At 40.8% G+C, this 22,814-nt stretch overlaps 1 protein-coding gene across 2 annotated transcripts in view; it reads right to left on the minus strand.

The window, feature by feature from the left end:
- Positions 1 to 4,712: 4,712 nt before the first annotated feature.
- FBXL7 (F-box and leucine rich repeat protein 7) overlaps positions 4,713 to 22,814 on the minus strand; it is a 183,955-nt gene continuing 165,853 nt past the window's right edge. For both annotated transcript variants that reach the window (XM_015619907.3, XM_015619906.3), the window contains 2 exons: positions 12,618 to 13,229; positions 4,713 to 7,962 (listed from right to left, as the gene is read on the minus strand). In XM_015619907.3, coding sequence (XP_015475393.1) covers positions 7,226 to 7,962; positions 12,618 to 13,229 — 1,349 coding nt within the window. In that variant the 3' untranslated portion in view covers positions 4,713 to 7,225. The remainder of the gene's footprint in view (positions 7,963 to 12,617; positions 13,230 to 22,814) is intronic.

A 22,814-nucleotide genomic window follows, 5' to 3' on the forward strand; every position in this document is an offset into this window, starting at 1 on the left:
AGCAGGTCCCACCATGGTGGCACCACTGCTCTCCCGCCCATGTGAAGGGAGAGCTATTTGTGGTGAGCAAATCTCAAGGAAAGGAAAAGGGAGAGGCAACCACATTTCAGAGGGAACAGCAGCAGGGATTCAGGTTTCAGCACTGAGAGAATCTGTCAGCCCAGCTGGGGAAGTGGCAGCAGCAGAGATGACACTCTAGGCCAGTTCCCACCAAGAGGTGGCCCTTGGGATGGTTTCCCAGCTCAGCAGCTGCTGAGAGAGAGAGGGAGGACAGGACGTTGTTGGAGATTAAAAACACCAGAAATTCAGAGTCACTTGGGGCACATATATAGAAAGTCTGGATAATTTCTCTGTTGTTCAGGTATAGGAATACAGTGGCAGAGACAAAAAATCCCCTGTGGTGCTGGCCCAGCAGTGTCACCGAGGTATGACATGACCATATACATCATGAGAGATGTATACCTGATTTTCTACTACACTACTTTAACAAAGAGGATTTCAATGGCTTGATTATGCAGACCTCTTTCCCCCAGCTGATTCACCTTGTAGCTCCACATGCCCCCTTAAGAAAAAGTATCAGAAAGCATCATATTTACTGACATTTGTGCATGGACTTCACACCTCCATTGAGAAACACCAGCAAGATTTAGCCACAGAGTAACTTTTAGTCAGTCCCCTCAGTTAATCTCCTAGATTGCCTGCCAAGTAAATGGCCTTATTCATCCTATTAATACTGAGACATCCATCATTTGAATTATCCAGAACTGTGGAGGTGGATTACCTCAGACTGTCACAGAAACTTATGTAACTCTGAAGGCAGAAGAAAAAAAGGAAAGGACAGCATGGAGGAAAGGTCATGACTCTACTACCTTGCCCAAAGCAGGTGTAGTTAGAGTTTGGTCCTGTCATTGATGCCAAATGAAACAGAAGATGCTTCATGCATTTAAGGAATAAATCACTACAAAAGTACTGACACTGCTATGGGTGGGTATTTTAAGACCCACAGCAGGTACCACCCATGAAAATGCAGGCTCAGCCAACTGTTATGTCACATCATGTGTTAGTCCATTGCATTTCCATGCTGAAATGCAGGTAGTCACTCTGCAGTGTCACGTCACAAAAGACCCATCAACAACTGTAATACCACATGAGATACATGACCATAAATCAATCAAATAGAATGTAATTTAAGTCCAGAAGTAAACCCTGTTCTTGAAAGGATCTTCACAGCATACAACAGACCAGGAACAGACAACAAGGGCAAAATTGGGGTGTCAGAAAAATAGAATTTGTTCTAAACATTTAGAAATATTTTTGCAGCTGTCCTGATAAAGGCTTGGGATATATCCTTTATAGGACAAGTGATTTAGATGTGAAAAAAATTGATAAAGCTTAAATTAAATTAAATTATAAACTATACATTAGCTACACTTATTTTTCACAGCTAGAATTTCAATTTTTCCAAAGCTTTGATGAGTTTGCTGAGGCAACTATGTGAATGGAGTATATTGAAGAAGCAACAAAACATCTCAAGAATGGCCATTTACTTGTTTTAAAAAAGCATGTTTTAAAAGCCATCAAAGACAGACAATGAAACATGAAACTGTTAAAAACATTCATTCCTTTTGGCACAGATCCCTCTCTGCATTCTTTTTCCCCTTTGCAAGATGACTTTTTCCATTTCTACTGTTTGTGTGAGCTTGAGGCTACAGCATGCAATGTTTCTTTAAAAAACAAAGGAAAACTAATCTATTCTAACCCAAAGAACACAGTAGCTTTAGTGCTAGAAGGAATGGCTAAGATTTCTGTTCTGCATTACAAGTACCAGAGTAATTTTTATATATAAAAGCTTGGGGGGTTATTTGTTTTAAAAGGTCCCTCCTTCTGGTTCCTTTGGTTCTTCCTCTGATGCCTGCTTAGTAACTTCTATATTGGCTTATTCTGACATATCTGTGGCCAACTGGATTATTGAACACATAATATTTTTAAAATTTGCATTAGCAGAGCCTACTTGGAAAAGATTTCTATTGACTAGTTTAAATTTCACTTGTGCCTCTGTAATCATCCAGAGGACAAGGGAAAAAATGACCTGATGTTTCTATCCAGTTTTTACAGAAGACAAAGATGGAGGAAAAACCTGCTCTGAATCTGTGCAGCAGGGTGCAGAAAATAAACATCCCTCAGCTTTTACAGAGAAAATGGATTTAATCTGTTTAATAGCATGCAGTAATGCTGTTCAGTCAAATGTATTTTTGTTAGGCTAAGTTTGAATTCTGATGTCTACTGCCTGGAAGTAATTTTAACATGTGATTATTATGCCCTTTAACAGTCCTCAAAAATGGCATGAGTCTGGGTTCACACTGGTGGCTGCACCTTAGCAAAGCTGAGCAGCTGGTGTTGCTGAAATTCAGTTCCAAAGAAGAACAGACCTTATAAACCTGCCTTCCTTGCTCTTCTCACACAAAGATAAAAGGACAGAAAAAAGACACTGAGGCTAACAATCTCTGAGACCTTCATATACTGGTAAAGCTAAATACTTCTGCTGGTAAAGACTTTCTGGCCTCACTAGATATCTATATATATCTATATATCTATATCTATATCTATATAAGTAAATACTGGATGCAGTAGATGAAAAATTACTACTTTATTTTTGGTTTCAAACTTGACACATCCTCACTGAAACAGCTAAACAGCTTGCAGAGCCTGTGCCAAGGGAGTGTACTGTATTTAAATGAAGTTCAATTAATTTTCTTCATGTTTCTCTTCCTACCCTAAACTTCATTCTTTACTGTTTACTTTACTTTGGCCCAACTCTCCCTGCTCAACCAGTCATACCAACCGATCTCTCTTAACCCCAGTCCCAGTTTCTTTGCTGAAAATCATTCAATCTCTTGTCATCTCAGTCCCAGTCCCCCTTGCCCAGGAAATCTCCTTGTCCTTCTTGTCCCAGTTCTCAAAACCCCATCTTTCAGCCCTGCCTTGACTTTCCAGGCAGCTTCCATATAATTCAGGTCATTTCCTCCTTCACACTGCCAGAGTGATAAACGCCTCTTAGCTTTGCCAAATCTCAGCCTTGCCAGACTACAAGCTCCAAAAGATCTGAGCATGTTCCTTTTCTCCCTGGTTACAGAGTTTGAGATGTTCAAAGACATGTAATGCAGCTAAATTTAGGTGAAACTTACTGGGAGATCAGGAAGACACATCCTTGTCCCAAAGCTGACCTCCTGGCAAGGCTCACACTTTCACTCTGAAGGCCTTAGAGGAGATGAAGAGCAATGGACCATTTTCAAAGGAAAGGTCACCTGGAGTTTAACATGAACAAAATGACATTTCCTCCAGCTTTATTTACAGAACCAGATGAACCATTTCAACTAACATTTTCAAAGCCCAGCATGGGAAGTTTCAGTATGAATAGCTAAACTGACAAAATTACAAAAAAACTGAGGGTAGGTTACTTTCCTGGGGAATGCTGGGGGAAGAAGAGCCATGCACCAACCCTGTCAGAGAACTTTTCCCCTCTAAACTAACACTGGCAGCTGAGGGGCAGCCTGCCTGCAGTCCAAATAATCACTGTGTTTCTTTTTAATAAGAGTTTGGACCTGCTTCAAGCCTAGTGCTAAAATTAGATATTTTACTAGCTTTTTAATTTTTCAGTTGAAAGTCTAGAAGTTTTGAGAAACCGCATAAGTCACTACTGAAGGTTTCCGTCTGGACCATGGTTCTGAGTTCAAGACATCCAACAGAAGCTGTTTTGCATTCTGTAGGAAGCCAGACAAGCACAGCTCAAGGAGGCAAAAGTGTTGCACTTCTCATCAGTTTCATGCTGCTAATAGGAAAAATACAGTTCTACTTTTTACAAAAGTCAAGGGAAGGATGAATACCTAGACACAGAGTTTTAGCTATAATCACAGCACATGGTAGTTTAGATGTGCCTTTTGTAGGAGACCCCTCTCCAGAGGACACAAATGATTCCAAAGACATAAACAACATGCCAGCCTGACTGATGTGATTCATTGCTGCCTTTCTTTGATGAGATCACCATATGCTATTGCAGAGCAGAGGAAGCCTCAGTGCTTGAGCCTGAATTTTATGGTTCAAGAATCACCTATATTTTCACTTAGGACATTTATAGTCTTTGCTAACCCTAAACTAAGAAGACACATCAGTCACACATTGCAATCTTTCCAGAAAACTCAACTCCACATGCACTATTTCAGTTTTTTCCAGTGCAGCTTTTTCCACTATTTTCTGGTTCTGTCATTTTGGAACTAGACACAGGAAAAAAGGTTAAAAGTCAAATCAGGCAAGCTGCATCAATAAGTTAAGTTCAAATTTTCTTGAAATAAGTAGCAGTCTCAGAGTACCAACTCAGATCATGTAAGACTATGTACTTAAAAACATTTGGCTTAGAAAAATTACCTTTATTAACTTTCCAACAGTGCCCCCCAGAGAAGAGTTTCTAGAGCATTCAAAAGATAACACTGCTCCAGCAAGTGCTCTACCCTTTCAGTCGTTCCATTTTACTTTTCTCATCAAATATGTTAACATGCCTTTAAACCAATGCAGAGGCCCTCCTGAAATTTTTATACAACTTTTTTTAATGTGTTTTATTTTCTTTTACTTACACTTCCAGTTTCTGATTATGTTTCAGGGTCAAAAAGAACCACATGAGGAAAACCACATTTTAAAGAAAGAGATAGGCGAGGTCATAATCCATAATAATTTTTTCCCTCTTTTAATAGTCATTCACCTTCCTGATGGGTTGATATGCTCAATCACCCACCTAATTTTTTGAGTTTTACAAGAATTTAAACTTTACTTTTTCACTAGCAGTTGATAAGTTAGTGCAAATGACGCTGCATGCTCATCAGTTACCAGTATATTGCTTTATTTCTTGGTAGCAAATTAAGGCTTTATAGTGAGATTTGTACAGTACAGGCCAATTTAAACATTAGAAACTTTTAAAACCATGTAGCACTATTCACTCAATTTAACACAGCCAGAAAAGTAGCTTTTTTTTTTTCTTTTTATAAACAATTAAATGTTACTAGTGAGGCCTTATATTTCATGAGTGCAAATGGTTCAAAATCCCACCATTCTCAGGGCTCAACATTTAAATTCTTTGAGGCCATTTTTAGATAAAGAAAAAACAGAGAGTATAGCTGGCTCGGATAAAATATATTGTATTACTTGCTGGAGAAGAATCTCTAATTTTAGAAATATGGAAAGGAAAACCAAAATGAAATTAACCATCCAAGGGATGGTATCATTTCATGTTAGTCACTGACCAGTAACAGTAGCAATGACAAGTTCATTTTCCCTGGCCCTCTTAACTTCAGTATAGTTTAATTTATAATTCAGAACTGATGCCATCCTGTATATTAAAAAATCCAAAATTGGAGGAACATACATAAGTTACAGGAATTTTTGCAGCAGTACAACAAGTTCCCTCTCCAGGGACAAAAACCATATTGCCCCTTTTTTCCCCCTTTTTTTCCTGCAATTTGAGAGAGCATTGTTATAAGTATTTCCTCAGCAGTTACGTGTTTTTCTTGAGCATATTGATTTTCACTTCATACCACTGATTTTATTACTGTTGTCTGGAGATGATGGAACTACTGCTTATGAAAAACAGACACAGTGCTTCCCTTCTTATGAGACACTTACAGGATTTGAGCTGAACATATGAATTCACCTGTCAGTCAGGCACAGGGGGCCTGCCTGAAAATATCATCACCCCTCACGTATCTGGCTTTCAGATCTGAGCATTACATGTGAAAATGCAGAGGAACAGCTGCCAAAAAATTATTAAGAAACTAACCATGAATCAACCACATACTCTGGGGAAGCAGCCAATGAGATGGGGGACTTCCAAAACACCCCCGCTCGTGCAAGAGCAAGAGTAACCTTGAGAGTACCAGGAGCTCCCAGTGTCACGGGGCAACTGTGCTGTTTAATTCTTCGTTGAACGCAGCTGAATCTCCAGCCTAAGGGAAGACACACAGCCGAAGTCTCAAAAAATTTAAATCTAATGTGAATAACACTCCAATCCCCTCTGTCCCCAGGGGTGTTATCTAACATGAGGCTAATGTCTTTGAAATCTTGAGATCAGCCATCTATCCTTTGAACTGGAAGGCCACAGAAAAGGGTCAGGTTTCCAAGTGTATTAAGGCACATACTAACTTTACCTCAAATGCAAGCCTGGTTTGCTCAGGGAGCATTCACTGCAGTGGTGCCACAGATGCTGAAGAACTACAGCAAAGGGACAAAGCCAGACTTTCTGGTTTCAGCCACGCCACACAGTGATTGGGACTGCCTTGTGCAAGCTGCTCCACAATGCCTCAGAGCCTCTCTGCTGTCCTACGGTACTATCTCAGCTTGTTGCAGAATTACAGCAGCTTCTCAGGCTGGCTTCCTGGCTTTTCCTTCTGCCAGGCCACCAAGATCTCATTTGTTCTTCACTCAGGTGAATACACCCCTGCTTATCAGAGACAGAAGTCCCTATCTACTACCAGAGGGTGGTACTACATACGCAGGAGAGGACAAATTTAGAAATGAAGGCAAGTAGTGATGATGCACAAGTAACCTGGAGGTTGGCTTCCCTAGAGAATCCATGCATGGGCACAATCTCCAGATTCACTCCACAGAGGTGCTCAGCGATGGCCAGAAGGTCTTACTCTGCCTCAAATGAGTATGTTTAAGAATATTACCCATTATCTTCTGAGGGATTACAATGGATGACTACCAAAAAGATACTTCTTGGAGACAAGAGGATGATTTATCAGCCGTATTGGAAAGACTTGGGGAACACAGACACAATATTGCATAGTCAGCTTTGTGAGCACAGCTAGAATTCAGGTGTATTTGACACAGCTTAGTAGCATCTCCAAAGGAGGGATTATGTGCTATTTCCTCTGGAGGCAGCTACTGTAGCCTGGGACAAGATCATGGCTCTTATGGAAATGACACCCCACTGGGGATGTTGAGCACTCATTGCTTTTGCATTAAGGCAGCCTCTCCACAGAGACCCACGGCACCTTAAAAAGTGATCATACAAAAAGCAAATAAAATAGTCCTCTAGAAACACCCCCTCACCCATAAGGTACAAGAAAAACAGACTCCCGTGAGCGACAGAAAAGAGAGCATTACTGAATATGGGAGCGTGTGTTTATACATCAGTGTTTTTAATACTGCATTGCAATGACAGGTGTGGGGTGTCCCTTCAGAAGAAAGCAGGGTTGGTGTGCTCTATAATACAGCGCTTGCAATGTCGTTTAACAAATCGCAGAGCATCCACAGAGACTTCGCAGTCCTGCACGTTCAACATCTGCAGGTCAAAACAGTTGGCAGCCACGATCTGCAGGCCCTGCCCAGTGATGCTCTCGCAGGATTTCAGGCTCAGGCGCTTTAGGTTGAAGCAGTTGAGGGCTAGAAACTCCAGGCCGGTGTCTGAGACCAGCGGGCACTTGCCGATGTCCAGCGATTTGAGTTTTGTGCAATTTTTGGCGAGGTACTCCACGCCGTGGTCCGTGATGCCCTCGCAGCCCCGCGCGTTGAGGTAGCGCAGCTTGCTGCAGTATTTGGCTATGTATCGGATGCCCACGTCCGTGATGCGGCCGCAGTGAGCGATGCTCAGGTATCGGAGACGCGACTCCAGCTTGGCGATCTCCCGCATGCCGAAGTCGCTGACGAAGCGGCAGTCGCTGACGCTCAGTTCCTTGATGGATGTGCAGTAAATCATCAGGTAGCGCAGCCCCTCGTCGGTGATGCGGACGCAGCGGCGCAGGTACAGGTGGGTCAGCTGAGTGCAGTGGGCGGCAATGGTGTGCAGTCCTTCGTCCTCCAGGACGAAGCAGTCTGTCATGTCCAGGTAGCGGATGGAGATTTGCTTCCCATGCAAGGGAGACAGCTTGATGGAGGCTTCGCGAGTCAAACTGATGCACGTTACTTTGGAGCAGCCTAAGTGGAAAAACACAGAGCGTTTAAGCAAGCAGTAAAAACAAATCACACAGCAGGACCAGAAAGGCAGGTGTGGAACGGTGTGCTGGACGTAATGAAGGTATCCTCATGTTGCAAGAGTGGAATCACCCTGCCTGACTCCTCTGATTTTGTTGTGTTGAGTCCCCACAACAGAGGAAACAATAAACTCCACTGGAGTCAGTGAAGTTGCTTTGAGATTGTGAGCCCTGGAAAGCAATGGACTGATTTTGTCCATATCCCAAGTGTAAAATGGTGGTCCTGGGTCTATCAGGGGACAGCCTATGATCTGTTACTGCAATATGAACCCAGTGACAGCCAGAGAAAAGGATACTACGTGACAACCAATGCAGTTTTTTGATCAGTCTCATTGCTGACTGGCTGAATTTGCAAACCAACATCAGAGGCTCTTTCACCATCCAAACTCATTATAGAAAACACAACCCTGCTCCCTTTCCCCACCCCCGCTTCTGCCCCAAGCATTTGGAGAACAGATGTGAATCCAGCCCCAAGCCTGCATTGGGAAGGATGCAAAAGTATGGCACAACTGTGTGCTTGCAGAAGGGTGGAGATTTGGATAACCTAAGGAGAATGGGGAGAATTAGTAGGAGCCAACAGACTACTAAGGGCATGCAAGGACACAGAGAGACAAAGGAAAGGATTATGTCCAATGAGAAAGTCTGGCTATGAATGGAGGTAACTAGACTAGAAGAGAAACACCAGACCTTGCAAGGAAAGACACAGAACTAGATTAAAGGGAAAAACACACACAGACTTTCCCCTTTTTTAACCTCCACTCATTGCATAGTGGAGAGTGAAAGCTTTTTTTGGAAAGTGTGGTTTCTGCTGCACTGCAAACTGGCAGTCTTAGGCTTCTTAGGGAAATTCTTGAGCTGTGCCAAGTTCAGCTGGGCACTTTGCATTAGCATAGCTAGAAACAGCTGCAAGAAAAGAGAGTCTACCCATTAGTAATTAAGGCTCAACAGTTTTAGCCATAAATAGCTACTCAGAGAAGTTCTGCAGGTTATGCCTGAAGAGGTGCCTTCAGGTAGAAATAAAAAGACCTTTTCTGTATTGCTGGAACACTGGCCAAGCAATACGAAGTGATTAATAAAAAGTGATGACCTAGAGCTCCATGTATCAGAAACCCTACAGAAATACTCTAGTGTGGAATTAATGAGCATGGTGATGTATGGAGACTGCCTCAAAAACTTACAGGACCCAAAGCTATACCACTTGTTATTAAAAGCTGTCATTCAGAGGCTTAGTTGAAGGTTTGAATATGCTTCAGCTCTTAAAAGCAAAAAGGAAAAAAAATCACTTGACACAACCATGTGGACTCACACAAATGCTCTAAGAAGTGTGCGATGTGGACTTGAAACACTTTGCCACCTAGATTTCTACTACTTTGAAACTAGATTTCTACATTCATCATTTAAATTTATGCTGGTTCTTTAATTTGGGTTTCAAATTAAAGTGTGTGAGTCAAATTCAAATGTGAATTTTACCTTAGGTCTCACACACATTAAATGGGCAAATTGCCCACAGGTCATGCAGGAGCAGGACCTTGAAGTAAAACACTGTCCAATAAACATCTTAAAACTGAATGCTCTTTTCTCTTCAGGCTGTTTCCGATCCATTTATGCTCTGGAGCAATCTCTGGGAATACTTTTGCCTTCAGGTAAGTACTATATACACACTCGGCAACATAAAGGATTTTTCTAAAGGGAAGCAGTACAATACTAATGCTGTAAAAAATTCACCTCTAGTAAATTCTTTGAAGTAGGTGATACAAAATGCATGAAAGGAGTTTCACAGTAGAAGCTGGCACCTAGGCAGAGTTCTGTTGCACCTGATGTAGTTGCTGTTGCATTTGGCTGAAGAGGTTGCTGGATTAGGAAGTCAGTCTGGATATTTTATATTCTGACCAGAATTCAGTTTTAAATCCAGCTTGTTGAGAATGATGCATCCACGAGGCCAAGGAGAACATTCTGTGTGCTGAGAGTTCAAGAAGGTTTAATGACCATAACTGAAAGTAAACGGGTCAGAAGTCTCACAGCAGGGCTGGAGTCACATACATCACTTGTGCGACCACTGCTTTGTCAAGCTCAGCATTGCCATCTCTAGTTACTTTGGCTACACTGTAAAACATTTCATGGGAAGGATATTCAAAATGGTTTCACCAGAAAAAAAGAGTCCATGCTGGTATAGCACAGACTGATCTTTAGGCAAAATGACAGGTTCCAAGGTCTGCAACAGTTTTTCTGTCCTTATTAATACAAAATGTAAAAATAAAGCTCTTGTAACAGGATTTTTCATAAAGTAGGTATAACTGATTTCTCAAAAGGAGGACAAACATCCAAACAGATCAAAAAACATTGGCTAGAATGTTAGATAATAACTTGCAGTCAAGCTCAAACAACTTCTAGCAATATCTCAGACCTGCCCACAAAGTAGATTCTGACAGTGACAGAACTTACATTGTGGAAAGCTCCTAAAGTTAATACAAACATCTGGTTTTGACATTAAAGATTTTGGTAAGTTTTTGCTGCCAAGTAGCCATCCAAGGGGGAAAAGGATTCAACTAAATGTACAACTTTGAACTGTGATTTAATTAACTAGCAACTAGCATCACCCCCCAACATACACCCCCACGTCCTCTTGCTCAGTATGGAACCAAACCAGTGAAACACTTCAGTCCTGAGAATTCCCTGAGTATGGAGGCGCAAGCCTTGTCCTCATAACTAGAGAGAGAAGCAGGGAAAAATGGAATCCTCTTTCCAAAACATCCTCCAAAATCACCCACATCAGAGTGTAAAAAGTGGACTCAAAACAAGAGCCTGGAGACTGATTATCCTCAATTCATATGGTACATGCAGCAAAAGCTATACCCAAACCCTGACGTCTGAGCATGTTCAAAAGCAGAATTTTTCCCTCACATGCTCCAAATAGAAAGAACAACTTAGGAAAAAAAGAAATTAAAATGACCTTCCTATCTCATTGATGAGACAAAAAGAAGGAAGACAGGTATTTTATTTGCCCCCTGCACACTTTATACCAAACTGATGAGCTCTTGAGGACAGATGCTACCTTCTGGGTCTGAGAGCAAGAGGGTTGGAAAAACCACAAATGAAGCTAGAACCCAAAAGAAGCTATTTCAAGATCTGGTATAGTCTTTTCCTTTTCCCTGCCTTTGAAAAAATCACCTTTGTTCTACAGCACATCCATAAACAAGGGCTGTGGACCAAAGCATTTTTAACCACATATAAGCCCCAAGGTACACTCATAGTGTGAGCTTCTAAGCTCTAGGTCCAAATCACACAGGTATATACATTTTCCCCTGGCACTGGAGATGCTTCAACCTGAATGTGTGATTAGCAATCCAGAACTAATGTCAGTGTATACCAACAACAAATAATTCATACCCAAGGTCACTGTGAATAGACTCTTGTGGAGTTCCATAGAGTCCTTATTACCCTTGTGGTTTCAGAAAGCAATCACAAAAAGGGCATAATTCTGATTTATTGGTATTTGTTTTGATGCCTTTCATGACATTCTGCCATCCTAGGAATGGGGTGAGAGAGTTGGATAAATCAGCTTAAAAACAAAAAAAAAAAGGCAGAGGAAATAATGAAAAACAGTGTACACCAGATAGGTAGCCTTGGAAAAAGTATGTGATACCAGAGACTTGATATAGCATCACTTTCTATCCCCTGTTGTTTAATCCCCATCTTCATCCTGCTTGTTACCACTGGTACCTCTGCAATGGCAAATCTGATTCAGCTGATTTATGATGGCATTAGACTGATAACAGATGAGATCACAAAGTAAATGTTAAGCAGCAAATTTACTTCAGTGCTCTGCTTGGCTGCATCCTTTCGATTAAGTGCCAACCTATTTGCAGAGAGGAAATTCTGTGCAACTGACCTTGGGAAAAAATATCTTGTTTCCCCAGGGCATGCTTGAAGAAAATTGTCTAAAACATTTCTGCTGATATAAACATCTGCAATGGCTGCTTTAAAAAAAAAAAAAAAAAAAAAAAAAAAAAAAAAAATAGGAAAGAATAGAGAAAAAAGTTCAAGCTGGCTANATAGGGAAGAATAGAGAAAAAAGTTCAAGCTGGCTAAGTCTTGTTAAAATAGCAATGGAAATAAAGGGACCTTGAAGTTCAGCTAGGGATGGCAACTGATATTAATCCCCAGAAAAAAAAGCCTAGCACTTATTCTGAGCTCCTCCTCAAGTCACCAGATTACAGATGCATTTATTACCTATAGAAAATCTACATATACATGTGTGTGAAAATGATAAAACAAATTTTGCTGAAGTATCTAGGCTTCACCATATGATGTAGCACTGACTGCAGCACGGGCCCTTCTATGGGTGCTTTGTGTAAAAGCCTGCAATAAATCCTTGTGCCATTTGAACAGGTTGTCTCTGTTATCTCAATTCCTTTGGAAGCAGCCTAGCCACTCCAGAGGTGCTGCTGGCATTGGGGGCACTGAGATTTTAGTGGTGCCTGTCTCACAGGCGTTCTGTTAAGAGACAGGAGACTGCTGTCATTGAAAGACAACACAGAAACAATAAGTGTGCACTTATGGAGGTTGACAAACATCAGAAGCATCTGTATTCCCTGTTACCTGACACATCCAGATGTTCCAGGTTTGGGCACAGCGACACAACATCAAAGACCGCCTCATTGGAGATGTTGTAACAGCCAGACACCTCCAGCCTGCGCAGTTCTGGACAGCACTGGGCAATGGTGTAGAGTCCTCTGTCTGTGAGCCGCCTGCAGCCACTAACAATTACCGTCTCCAACATGAGACATACGTTGGGAGTATCCTGACAAAGCCTCCGCGTCAGCACTTTGAGAGCCCTGTCTACGTTGATTGTCTCGCCAGTCAGGCGAATAGTCCTCCAAAGCCGCGGGTCCCAGGCCAGGTTGTACCAGCGGCGGCACACGCGGGCACAGCGGCACAGCTGGTTAGTGGGCAGGAAGGAGAAGATCTGGATCATGGAGTGGTCGGGCAGCCGGTCTATGTTGGCCTGCTCCTTCTGGTGCTTGGATGCCAGCCGGATGAGAGGATGGGTGAGACGGGTTGGAGGCGGCGAATGGACCATGGCAACGGTTTCCCCAGTGACTGAGGATGAAGACGTCGACGAACCTCTGCCATTTTGGAACCCAGGGGAATTTGGTGGAAATATTAATGCTGGACTGGGTGTGCTGAGCGTGCGCATGCTCAGGTCGGAATCTGGAAGATAGAACACACAATTTTAATGAGCACTGGACAGGCACAGAGCTCTCTGCACAGCATAGCACCCTGCTGGCCCATTTGCTAATGGCATACAATGGACTTTGGAGGTTTGTTGCGGGGTTAAGCAGTCACTTCTACCAGTCAGAGTGAGAAAACGTATTTCAAAAGCCATGTGAGCAAAGGAGATGATGCAGTTCTGAGTCCTGAATAGAAGACAGCAGTGGGAGGATTATTTAAAACCCAAGGATTAGAATTCTTTATACTCTTAATTAAATGCTGTAAGGAATTACTATGCTTGAGTCACAGACTTTTTCTTGACAGAAAGTAACTGTTCAGAACCTTGGCATAGCTGTCAGCTCTTAGGGGCAGAGGATGCTGTAGTCCTTCATCTCTCAGCTCTTTCAGCCATTCAGCAGGAGGCCAAAAAAGAGCTGACAAGGCAAATGCTGCTTCCTTCAACAGATTTGGGCAGATGGGAAAAGCTCAACTCCATTTTTAATGTGTCATCAGAGAAGTTAATTTTTGTCTTGCAAACTGAAACTCTGAAGTTAAACCAAGAGCCCAGTGACTAGTTCATCATGTTTACACAGAAAACATTCCTTTCCAATGGACTAAAATGAACTTCAGTTGGATCGGAAAAAACAAAAAAAAACAGCCTAGAAAAGTAACTGATGAAGAAACAGCATGCCTGGAAACTTGCTGGAGAATTGTTATACAATATTTACACAATTTACACACTTATTGCTAGGGCTGTTTGTCACACTGGAAGCAAACCAAGTAAAACACCGGAAGACAACTAAGATATAACTTAGATAGTCAAGCAAATGCCATGGGCAATACGTTCAGAGACTCTAAGGATATTTTAGTAGTATGCTACACAAGATACAACCAGTGTATGAGAGATGCATGTTGCTGCTGAGAACGCTCCCTCCACCTCACTACTGATCTCAATAGATGTTCTTCATAAAGGAAAGCACCACCCACAAATGAATACAGTAACCACAATTTAGTGACCAGTAGAATAACAAGTTTCACAGACAGACAGTGCTTTAGAGGACCAAGCTTTTCTCCACATCACATCTCCTGCTGTTACATCACTGTTCATTCCTTTTAGGGAACAAAAGACTTTGTGTACAAAGGCAGCCCCTTAAGTGACACTGACTCTGCAGCTGTGTGACTGTGACAGCACAGGTAAGGGCTCAGCAAGATACAGTCAGAAATGCATTCAGCAAGCATGTCCACACCAGGATCTGGGCAGAGTTTTTGAATTAAATACATTTTTGGTTAACTTGATGGTTACACATAAACTTCCCCGTCAAGCTTTTACTTAGCCCAGCACAGGCCTGCTCTGATCTCACTACCCACAACAACAGCAACCACCGGTCTTGCATTTTCACAGTGTGCCTGCAAGGGAAAGAGGCACAAATATTTAGCTGAAGAACTCAAGACACAAACTCCAGTTCCTCAAGATCACCTAGCTGAGTTGCAGAGAGATCAAAATCACCCTCTCACACTGAGGAGAAAAAACCTATGCTGCCCAGTTCCTTCCCTCTTCCTCTTCTGCATCTTGTTTTTCTTTGAAACTCACTGTTTCAGCAAATGAAATATTTTCCCCAAGGCTTCTGAGTCCATGCTATGGCTATGCGGTCCTAACACAGGGATTTGTGTATTTATGAGCAAGAAGAGTATCTTCATGCTGAGTAGGCTTTGCAGACACCCTGCTCCCTTTGAGAGCTCCTAATACCCACCCTGGCAGCTATTGCAAATAATTGTATCGAGGAGTGTTATTTGGTAAGCATCTGGTATATGCCGGTATTTTAAAAATGTGATTTACAGCTGGAGAAAAGAAACCAAGCAGCAGCAGCCAGGCTCCTGCAGACAAGCACAGACTCCACAGGCATCTTAGGCAACAGTCCCTGAGATTAATTTTTGCAAGGACTTACCATATGTTTGACCTCCCTCACATTATCACCAAAACCAATGACAGTGCCTGAAGCTAAACATGTGTGGAATATGTGGTAGAGCCTTTACTTCTTGCTGCTTTTTTGAGATTTTAATACAAGAATGTTTCTAATATAAAAGAATATACACTTTTTCTCCAAGTGCTGGATGCATCTTCTACTAGTACATGTATTTGATATTGTCAATTCCTTTCTTTTTACTTTTTCCTTTGCTTTTGGTTTTTTCCTTGGTTGATTGCTGGTTGTTTGTTTTACACAAACCAGAACAAAAAGGAAAACAAAATGATATAAATAAAAAACCACAGAACAAATATGTATTTCTAGTCCACAAAATAGAATTAAAATCAAAAGCAAAAAAATTAAATTATTAACGTTTGTTTTAAACAATTTTTAGTCCTGTGGGAATGAGTACCTTCTGTAAGACACAGCATATTTGGAAAACATACATTTTTAGTCAGGTATCGTTAAAAACACCTTAAAATTTCTGTCGGGCTACAGTCTTCATTAGTTTCCATTTCTACTTAAGCATAAAAAAGCTTTTCATACTCCATGATTCTCCCCCCCTTCCCCTGGTGAGCAATGCTCCAAGCTAATACGGCTAATCTCCACTGCTTTTGGATCAGAAGTGGCATTCCTTCATTACTCCTGGGCACTGTGAATAATCAATACCTTAGACATTCTGGGTGCATAATGAATTACTATTACGTGTTTTTTAACTTAGACTTGGAGCTAAAAAAGGCCTGACCTTCTGTTTTATGTGTATGCTCCGTGCTTTGTGCTCTCTTAATTCTCTCATTAGTATAGCAGTTCCAGATGTGCATCCTGTATTTCCTTTCCCTTCAGTCCTGAAGGTGCATCATGTGAAACTTGCTCCCTCCATCCTCAGGGTGTGGACTTCCATACAGACACATGCCCCCTATCTCCAGCCCACAAAGTATTGTGAGAAAAGACCATAGTGTTGTCATTGTATTTAAAAAAGGGAATTGCGAGCACATTTCTGCTCTGCTGAGCCCGTAATGCAATATGCTCCCAGACAGGAATTTTGCTGGTAGCTCAGCTGAACTCCACATGGAGGTATTCCTGCTTACTGTTTACTGTACACCCCTAAGGGGAAAAAAAAAAAAAAAAACAAACCAGGTGAGTCCAGGAGCCTTATTGCCAGGAAAAACTTGGAAAGTTTTTTGCTAGCATTTAAAACTTTAGCAAAACACTTGGTCTACTGCACATTTTCCAGACTTTTCTAATGTTGTTGGGACGGGCTTCCTATGGCACTATCTCAGCCTCTAGGAGTTTGTTTCAAATTTTGCTCTTCACCATTTACTGAGTGCTAGCCAACAGGCCGGGGCAGTCTGAGAAAGATCAACTTAATGACAGTGTAACATTAATAAACACAACCCTGCAAGTACAAATGAAGTTGCTGATTACAGTTCTCAATACACATCTTTATACACACAAATGCCCTATACAAGCATTTCTCTTGTAAACTCATTTGTTTACAAGCCAGAAACACAACTTTAATTTTGGTGATCTTAGAAAGTAAAAGCAAATTAGAAAGCAGCCCTGTACTTCCCTCCCTACGACCTCTTTTGTCCCTTTGCCTCCAATCTTCTGTGCATGATGCCTTTTATTAAAGCTTTGATCAAGCTCTGAAAGTTGTTTGTTGATGAAAGACAAAATTTCTTAACAATCTTTAAAGAAATCTGAAAAGATGAGTACCAGTAACAGAACCATAAAAGCTGACACAGAAGGAGCAAATGCACTAGAGGGAGTTTTCTTACTCCACTAGGAATCTGGTTTATTTCAAAGGATTCTTTCTCCCCAGTTTGTTACCCAATTAATACATACATCTGGGAACAAAAAACCTTTAAAAATATAAGATTCAAGCCAAGATCTAGTCTCCATTCCTTCTGGCATAGACAATAATATGCAGTCTCTGATTTCAGAACCAGAGAGAGAAAACAATGTTTTATTTCCATTACTCCAGCAATTCACACTAACACGGGACGCTCAATGTCCAGATCCCAGCATGGACTTTTTAGGGTTGAACCATTTTCCATGCTTAAGTCATGGCTCCATTCATTCACACCTTCCACTATGGTATTGTGAATGAGTCTTTTTTGAAATGAATATTATACTGAGTTCTTCAAGCTAAGAAGATTAAAATGAAAATTTTGCAAATAGCAAACTTTAGATTCTTATCTCACAACTGAAAAGGATCCTCTGTATTGATCTCCTGTCACCACTGACATTTTTAGCAAAACTAATGCAAGAAATAAACCAAACCCTGTTCAAGCTCTGAAAACGCCAGTATAGCTGAGAAAAATAAAAAGCAATTGTAATTTTTGTAAATGTTATCTGCAGAGTAATGTGCTCAAGAAGCATTTACACAGAGTGCCAAAACCTCACTGAGACTTAGCATGTCTTCAATAAGTGTTTGTAGATATCACATATTTTACTAAGTGCAATGTGGGTATAGATTTCACATTTTTACCACAATACCATCAACCTCAGGCATGCCAAGTTCTCCTTTCACAGGAACTGGGAAAAATGGGAACTTAATGGCTGTAGCAGCTACAATCAATGGTGCAAAGGGGAACAGAGCTTCTACAGGGGATACAGTGTGGGCTGATTCAAGGAGAGACTAGTGAATTTGATAGATTTCAAATATGGCTGTGTGCCCTTAGCTGAGAGTAGGAAAAGGACTTAGCTAGGACAGTAAGCTACAGCACAGCCATTTTCTTTTCAAGGCCCTGGGTATGGACAAAGTTCCAGAAAAAGGGATACCTACAAACAAACAAACAAACAAACAAACAAAACGCCTTCCACATTGCAAACATCCTCAGGCATTTCTCTCAGGATAAGTTATGCTACTGACCTCGGTTCCTCCCAGTCCCAAGAGGCTGGGAGGAACTGGAGAGTCTGAGATAGCAAAGAGGCAGCTGGAACAAAACTCACATGCAAACTTGTGTGGGGCTGCAGCGGTCAAGAATGCCAGAAGGAAAGGGTTGCCCAGTGGAGATACCTACCTGATTTTGCAGTCTTTTACAATGAAGAACATACAGAATGAGTTAGATGAGCTCTCTCACCGCTCTCCAGGAACACTAAGCACACCTCTGATGTGCATGTCTCTCCTGTTTTTAACTGCTAGGGGCAGTTATTACTCATCTCACTAAGGTGATACAGTTGTCACTATATCAAGTTTCTAAGTTTTTCCTCTTATTTGTCTGTTTCTTGCCCCTCTCCTTGTTACTGTGAAGAATAAGAGGTCTTCACTCTCCATGTAAGATTTCTTACACTCCTATGCCTTTCTTTTTATTAGTCATGTTACTAATATTCCCAGTTTCTTCTATCTTTTCCTTTACATTTTCTCCTATCTGTGTGTTTTTCTCTTAAAGCGCAATGCTCCAAACTGAGCACCATGCACCACCCAACCTTATCAGCAGTGGTGAAAGTGGAATCCTTTGCACCCATATTTCATGGAAGCCAAATTTTCAACCTCCCAGATTTCAACAGTCTCAGAAGGCTGATGTATTTTCACTTTGTGACTCAAGATAATTGGGAATTAAGCTGGGATTCCCACGTGCCATACAGCACCTAGAAATAAATTCTTCTCATCTGTATTTATGGAATCAATTCATCTTCCCTCTAGCTGTCTCCTTAGAGAATGCTATGTTTTCTCTCTCCTTAATCTACTTTTTCAAGGGTATTTTGACTACCGAGCAACCTTCTCAAAGTGTGTTAGTTTTCAGTTTTTCAAATACCGTGTAGCTCCAGGGTCATAAACTTTAACCCATTTCTCTAGATATTGGTTATTTTGTGTCTTCAATTGAAAAAGATGTTTCCTAGAGAGAAATGGAAAGTCTGGTGACCTGCTAACAAATCCTGCAAGCCATCACAGATGAGACCAGCCCAGCTGGTCAGAGCATGGTGCTGGTAACACCAAGGTTGTGGATTTAATCCCTCTATGGGTGACTCACTCAAGAGCAGGACTCAATGGTCCTTGTGGATCCTTCCAAATCAGCATATTCTGTGATTTCTGAAGGGTTCTTCCTGAAACATCATCACAGCTGACATATACTCAGAATGATAACTACACAAAATAATATTCCCCTTCAGTGCCCACCTAAACGTATAATGATTTTGTTTACTCTGTATTTCACCAGCTTGTTTCCAATACACACATGCAAAAGTCCAAATAAACCTGAGATGGGTTACAGCTACTGCTTCCCTCTCAACAGACAATTTATTTTTGCCAAAACAGAAAATTACATGGAAAACTGAGGTCAAAGGAACAAAAACACTTCGGCAAAGGTGAAAAACAATTTTTTATCCTGTGAGATCTTGTCAGTAATGCAATTCTCATTTTGAGAGGGAAGACCTGCAGCAGAGCTCGATTTGTCAGTGTAAGAATAAGCAACCTTGGAGCTCACAAAGTAATCACATCCACATGGTCTTGGAAGGAACAGTTCCACAGAACTTGAAATAACCTTTTACGGTTTTTAAAAACCTCCTTTAGAATGTAATAAGAAACTATTGCATTGAAACTATTGAAACTAAGTACCTATTGTATAAGACTAGAAGCATTGTGGAAGAGGGATATGTTAACCAAAATCTGTAGCCATTTCACAGTAGTTTCTGTGTGACACTTTACCTTGGATTATACTGTTGTAACTTCCCTGTGATATTGAGCTCCAGTTTCCTTTAGCCTATAAACTCGTCTACATGCATTTGGAGACCTGATCTTGCATTCCTGGCATACTCACAATAGATAGTTAAAGTCAAACAGCATTGCAAGTGAAGTAATCATTACAGTTTTATTAAGCAAATAATTCTTCCTTACAATGTATTTGTCAAAAGCTGGAATTAATTTCTCCCCTACTGACTTTGTTCCTTGCCACTTGACAGGAATTCATTTTATCCCCATATTTTTGAACAGAGCTAAAAATACAAAGACCAAGAAAAAGTTAAAAAGTAATTCACTCTTAGTTTAGGAAGTCAAAGCATCTTAATTTAGTCTTCAGTACCACTGATGATACTAGCTCATCAGCTTTGAGGAAAGGGTTTCACAGTGCATTATTGCAGGGAATTACATAGAGAGAGATTGGAAGGTGCATTTTTTCCCATGTTCAGTAAACATGTATCCCAAAATGAATTCCACACATAGCTTAAGTACAAGCTGTATTTAAATCCTTCAGGTCAGATGCTCTCCCAGCTCTTAATGGTATGCCAGGGAGCTCCTCCAGCTGAGCTCGTGTATATTTACATTAGCAAGGAGTGCAGCCCAGAAAGAGGAGTTCTGTGGAGCAAAACTAATATTGCTGAAAACCCAACATCCACATGCCTGGGAAGTGGGTGTTATTTTTTTGCCAATATGTAATTTAATCCCCAACCCTGAATGCTCAGTAGGAGTTGCCTTTGGTGCTTTAGCTGTATTGCCAGAACATATTTTTTTATTTGCTTTAGTTTTGCTGGACTATAGCTGGGTTCATATACCTTGTGGTGGTTACTAAAACAGAGTAATAAGGAGAGGCATTTCAAAAGTGAGCTTTGGACTTGAACAAAAATACGAACATAGATAAACCCACTCGTCAGAAGAAGCTCCTGTCTGTCTCCTCCAAGTCATGAGCTATCATCTCCCAACCTGTTCCATACCACTTTGAGATATGTTCTGTACCCTGATGGATTTTCAGGGCTGGATTATCAATGGACCAGACAGGCTGCATTTCATCATCCCCCATTCTCAGGATTATCACACCTATGGGGATCCATGCTGTTTAGTGCACTGCTCTGAAATGTGAAAACCAAATGGAGTTAAAATGAAAATAATCATTTTACAGGGTGCTTATAAATAAGCATCTTCAACATACTTCTATATAAAGGTTTAAATAAGACAACAAAAAGATAGGAAGTTTGCTTTATTTCAATAGTACTAAAAATCCTGTCATCATCTCTCTCTCTTCTCCTGATAAGTTTGACAGCCTTAATTAATGCAGGAATACCACCCTGGTGAATACAAAAAACCCTTCCCAGTTTATCCACAGAATGACTTGTTTCAGAGAAACAGGCTTACAACTAAAACCCACCTTTTCTTTGAGTTACTCCAACATGCTCCGACGTCAAATTTTTTTCAGGCAAAACATTTTTCCACATGATCGGACAACATCTACATTACTGTGTTCCAATTTTGAAATCTATTGTTCTTTATTTTTCATTTAATACCAAGAGTACATAAAAGTAGAGAAGTTGTGTGCACACTGCTTGATAGTGGCTCTCAAGCTACATATACATGGCCAGAACCAGTCACTTAAAATAACACTGAGATGGAACAAACAGATCCTACTCTGTATCTGAAGGATAAACATTCTGTTTATGTTGATGCAACTGTATCTTTGCAATTTATACAGAAAACTGGAACAACTGCTTAATGGCTCCCAACTTCAAAATGCAGAAATCCAGTCAGCTGTTCCAGACAACTGTAGTTGTTCCACTATTTCACCTTTCCAAAATGGAAGAATTTGGAATAAAATTTGTATCAGTTTACATTATTACAAAACTTCAAGACAAGTTGCAGGAATAAATTTATGGAAGAGAAATATTTTCAAAATCTCCAGTTCACGTGGATCAAAACCACGGGGACCTGCAGAACTCTGAAGTGTATTTCTGGCAGATGTGCGTGACTCTAAATGGAAAATAATATACAAAGCAGAGGAATGTTTGCCTCTGGGAAAAGCTGACAATATAATCACTTTGTTGTGTAATCAAGAGGACTTGCATCTAGTTGGTAGCAAATGCTGCAGTAGACAAATAATTCCCCCAAGAATTGCTGTTTCCAGCATATTCACCATAAACAAATTATTTGTGTAAAAGAACATTGTTTTTCATAATCAACTGTTGGCATTTTAAAAGCATGCAGCTCTCAGAAATTACTGACTTTCAAATTAACAGGGGATCCAGAATCTGACCTTCAGAATTGGAGAAATAAATGGTAAGCAGTATGCTAAACAGAAGAATAAACAGTAATGAGAGATTTAAAACCAGAAAATTGTGCTTCTCTCCTATCAGTCAAGTTTAGATCACAGAATCATAGAATGCTGATTGGTTGAAAGGGACCTTAAAGATCATCTAGATCCAATCCTCCTGCTGTGGAATGGACAACTTCTACTAGAATAGATTGCTATCCAACCTGGCTTTGAACACTTCCAGGGACAGGACATCTACAGCTTCTCTGGGCAACCTGTTCCATTGCCTCGTTACCCTCACAGTAAAGAATTTCTTCCATATATGTAATCTAAACCTACTCTTTTTTCACTTTAAAGCCATTTCCTCTCGTCCTGTCTCTACATGATCTTGTAAACAGTATTTCTCCAGATGCTAATGATGCATTAAATCAATGTAATTTAGAATAGTACAAATATCCTTCTTAAAGCAAAATTAGGCTTTGAAAACATAATTCTTTGCCGATAATTTGGAAAAGGTATACCTGCAAATTATAGGACAGAGTTGTACAGAGCACAAGAAGAGGCCTCTAGATTAAAAATAAGAAAATAAACTCAAAACCCAGCTGGTAAATACAATCCCAGCTCAGCTTGGTTCAGCTCAAGTTGTTATGGATTGTCCATGC

Source organism: Parus major, chromosome 2 (genome assembly GCF_001522545.3).
Source record: "Parus major isolate Abel chromosome 2, Parus_major1.1, whole genome shotgun sequence".
Taxonomy (NCBI): domain Eukaryota; kingdom Metazoa; phylum Chordata; class Aves; order Passeriformes; family Paridae; genus Parus; species Parus major.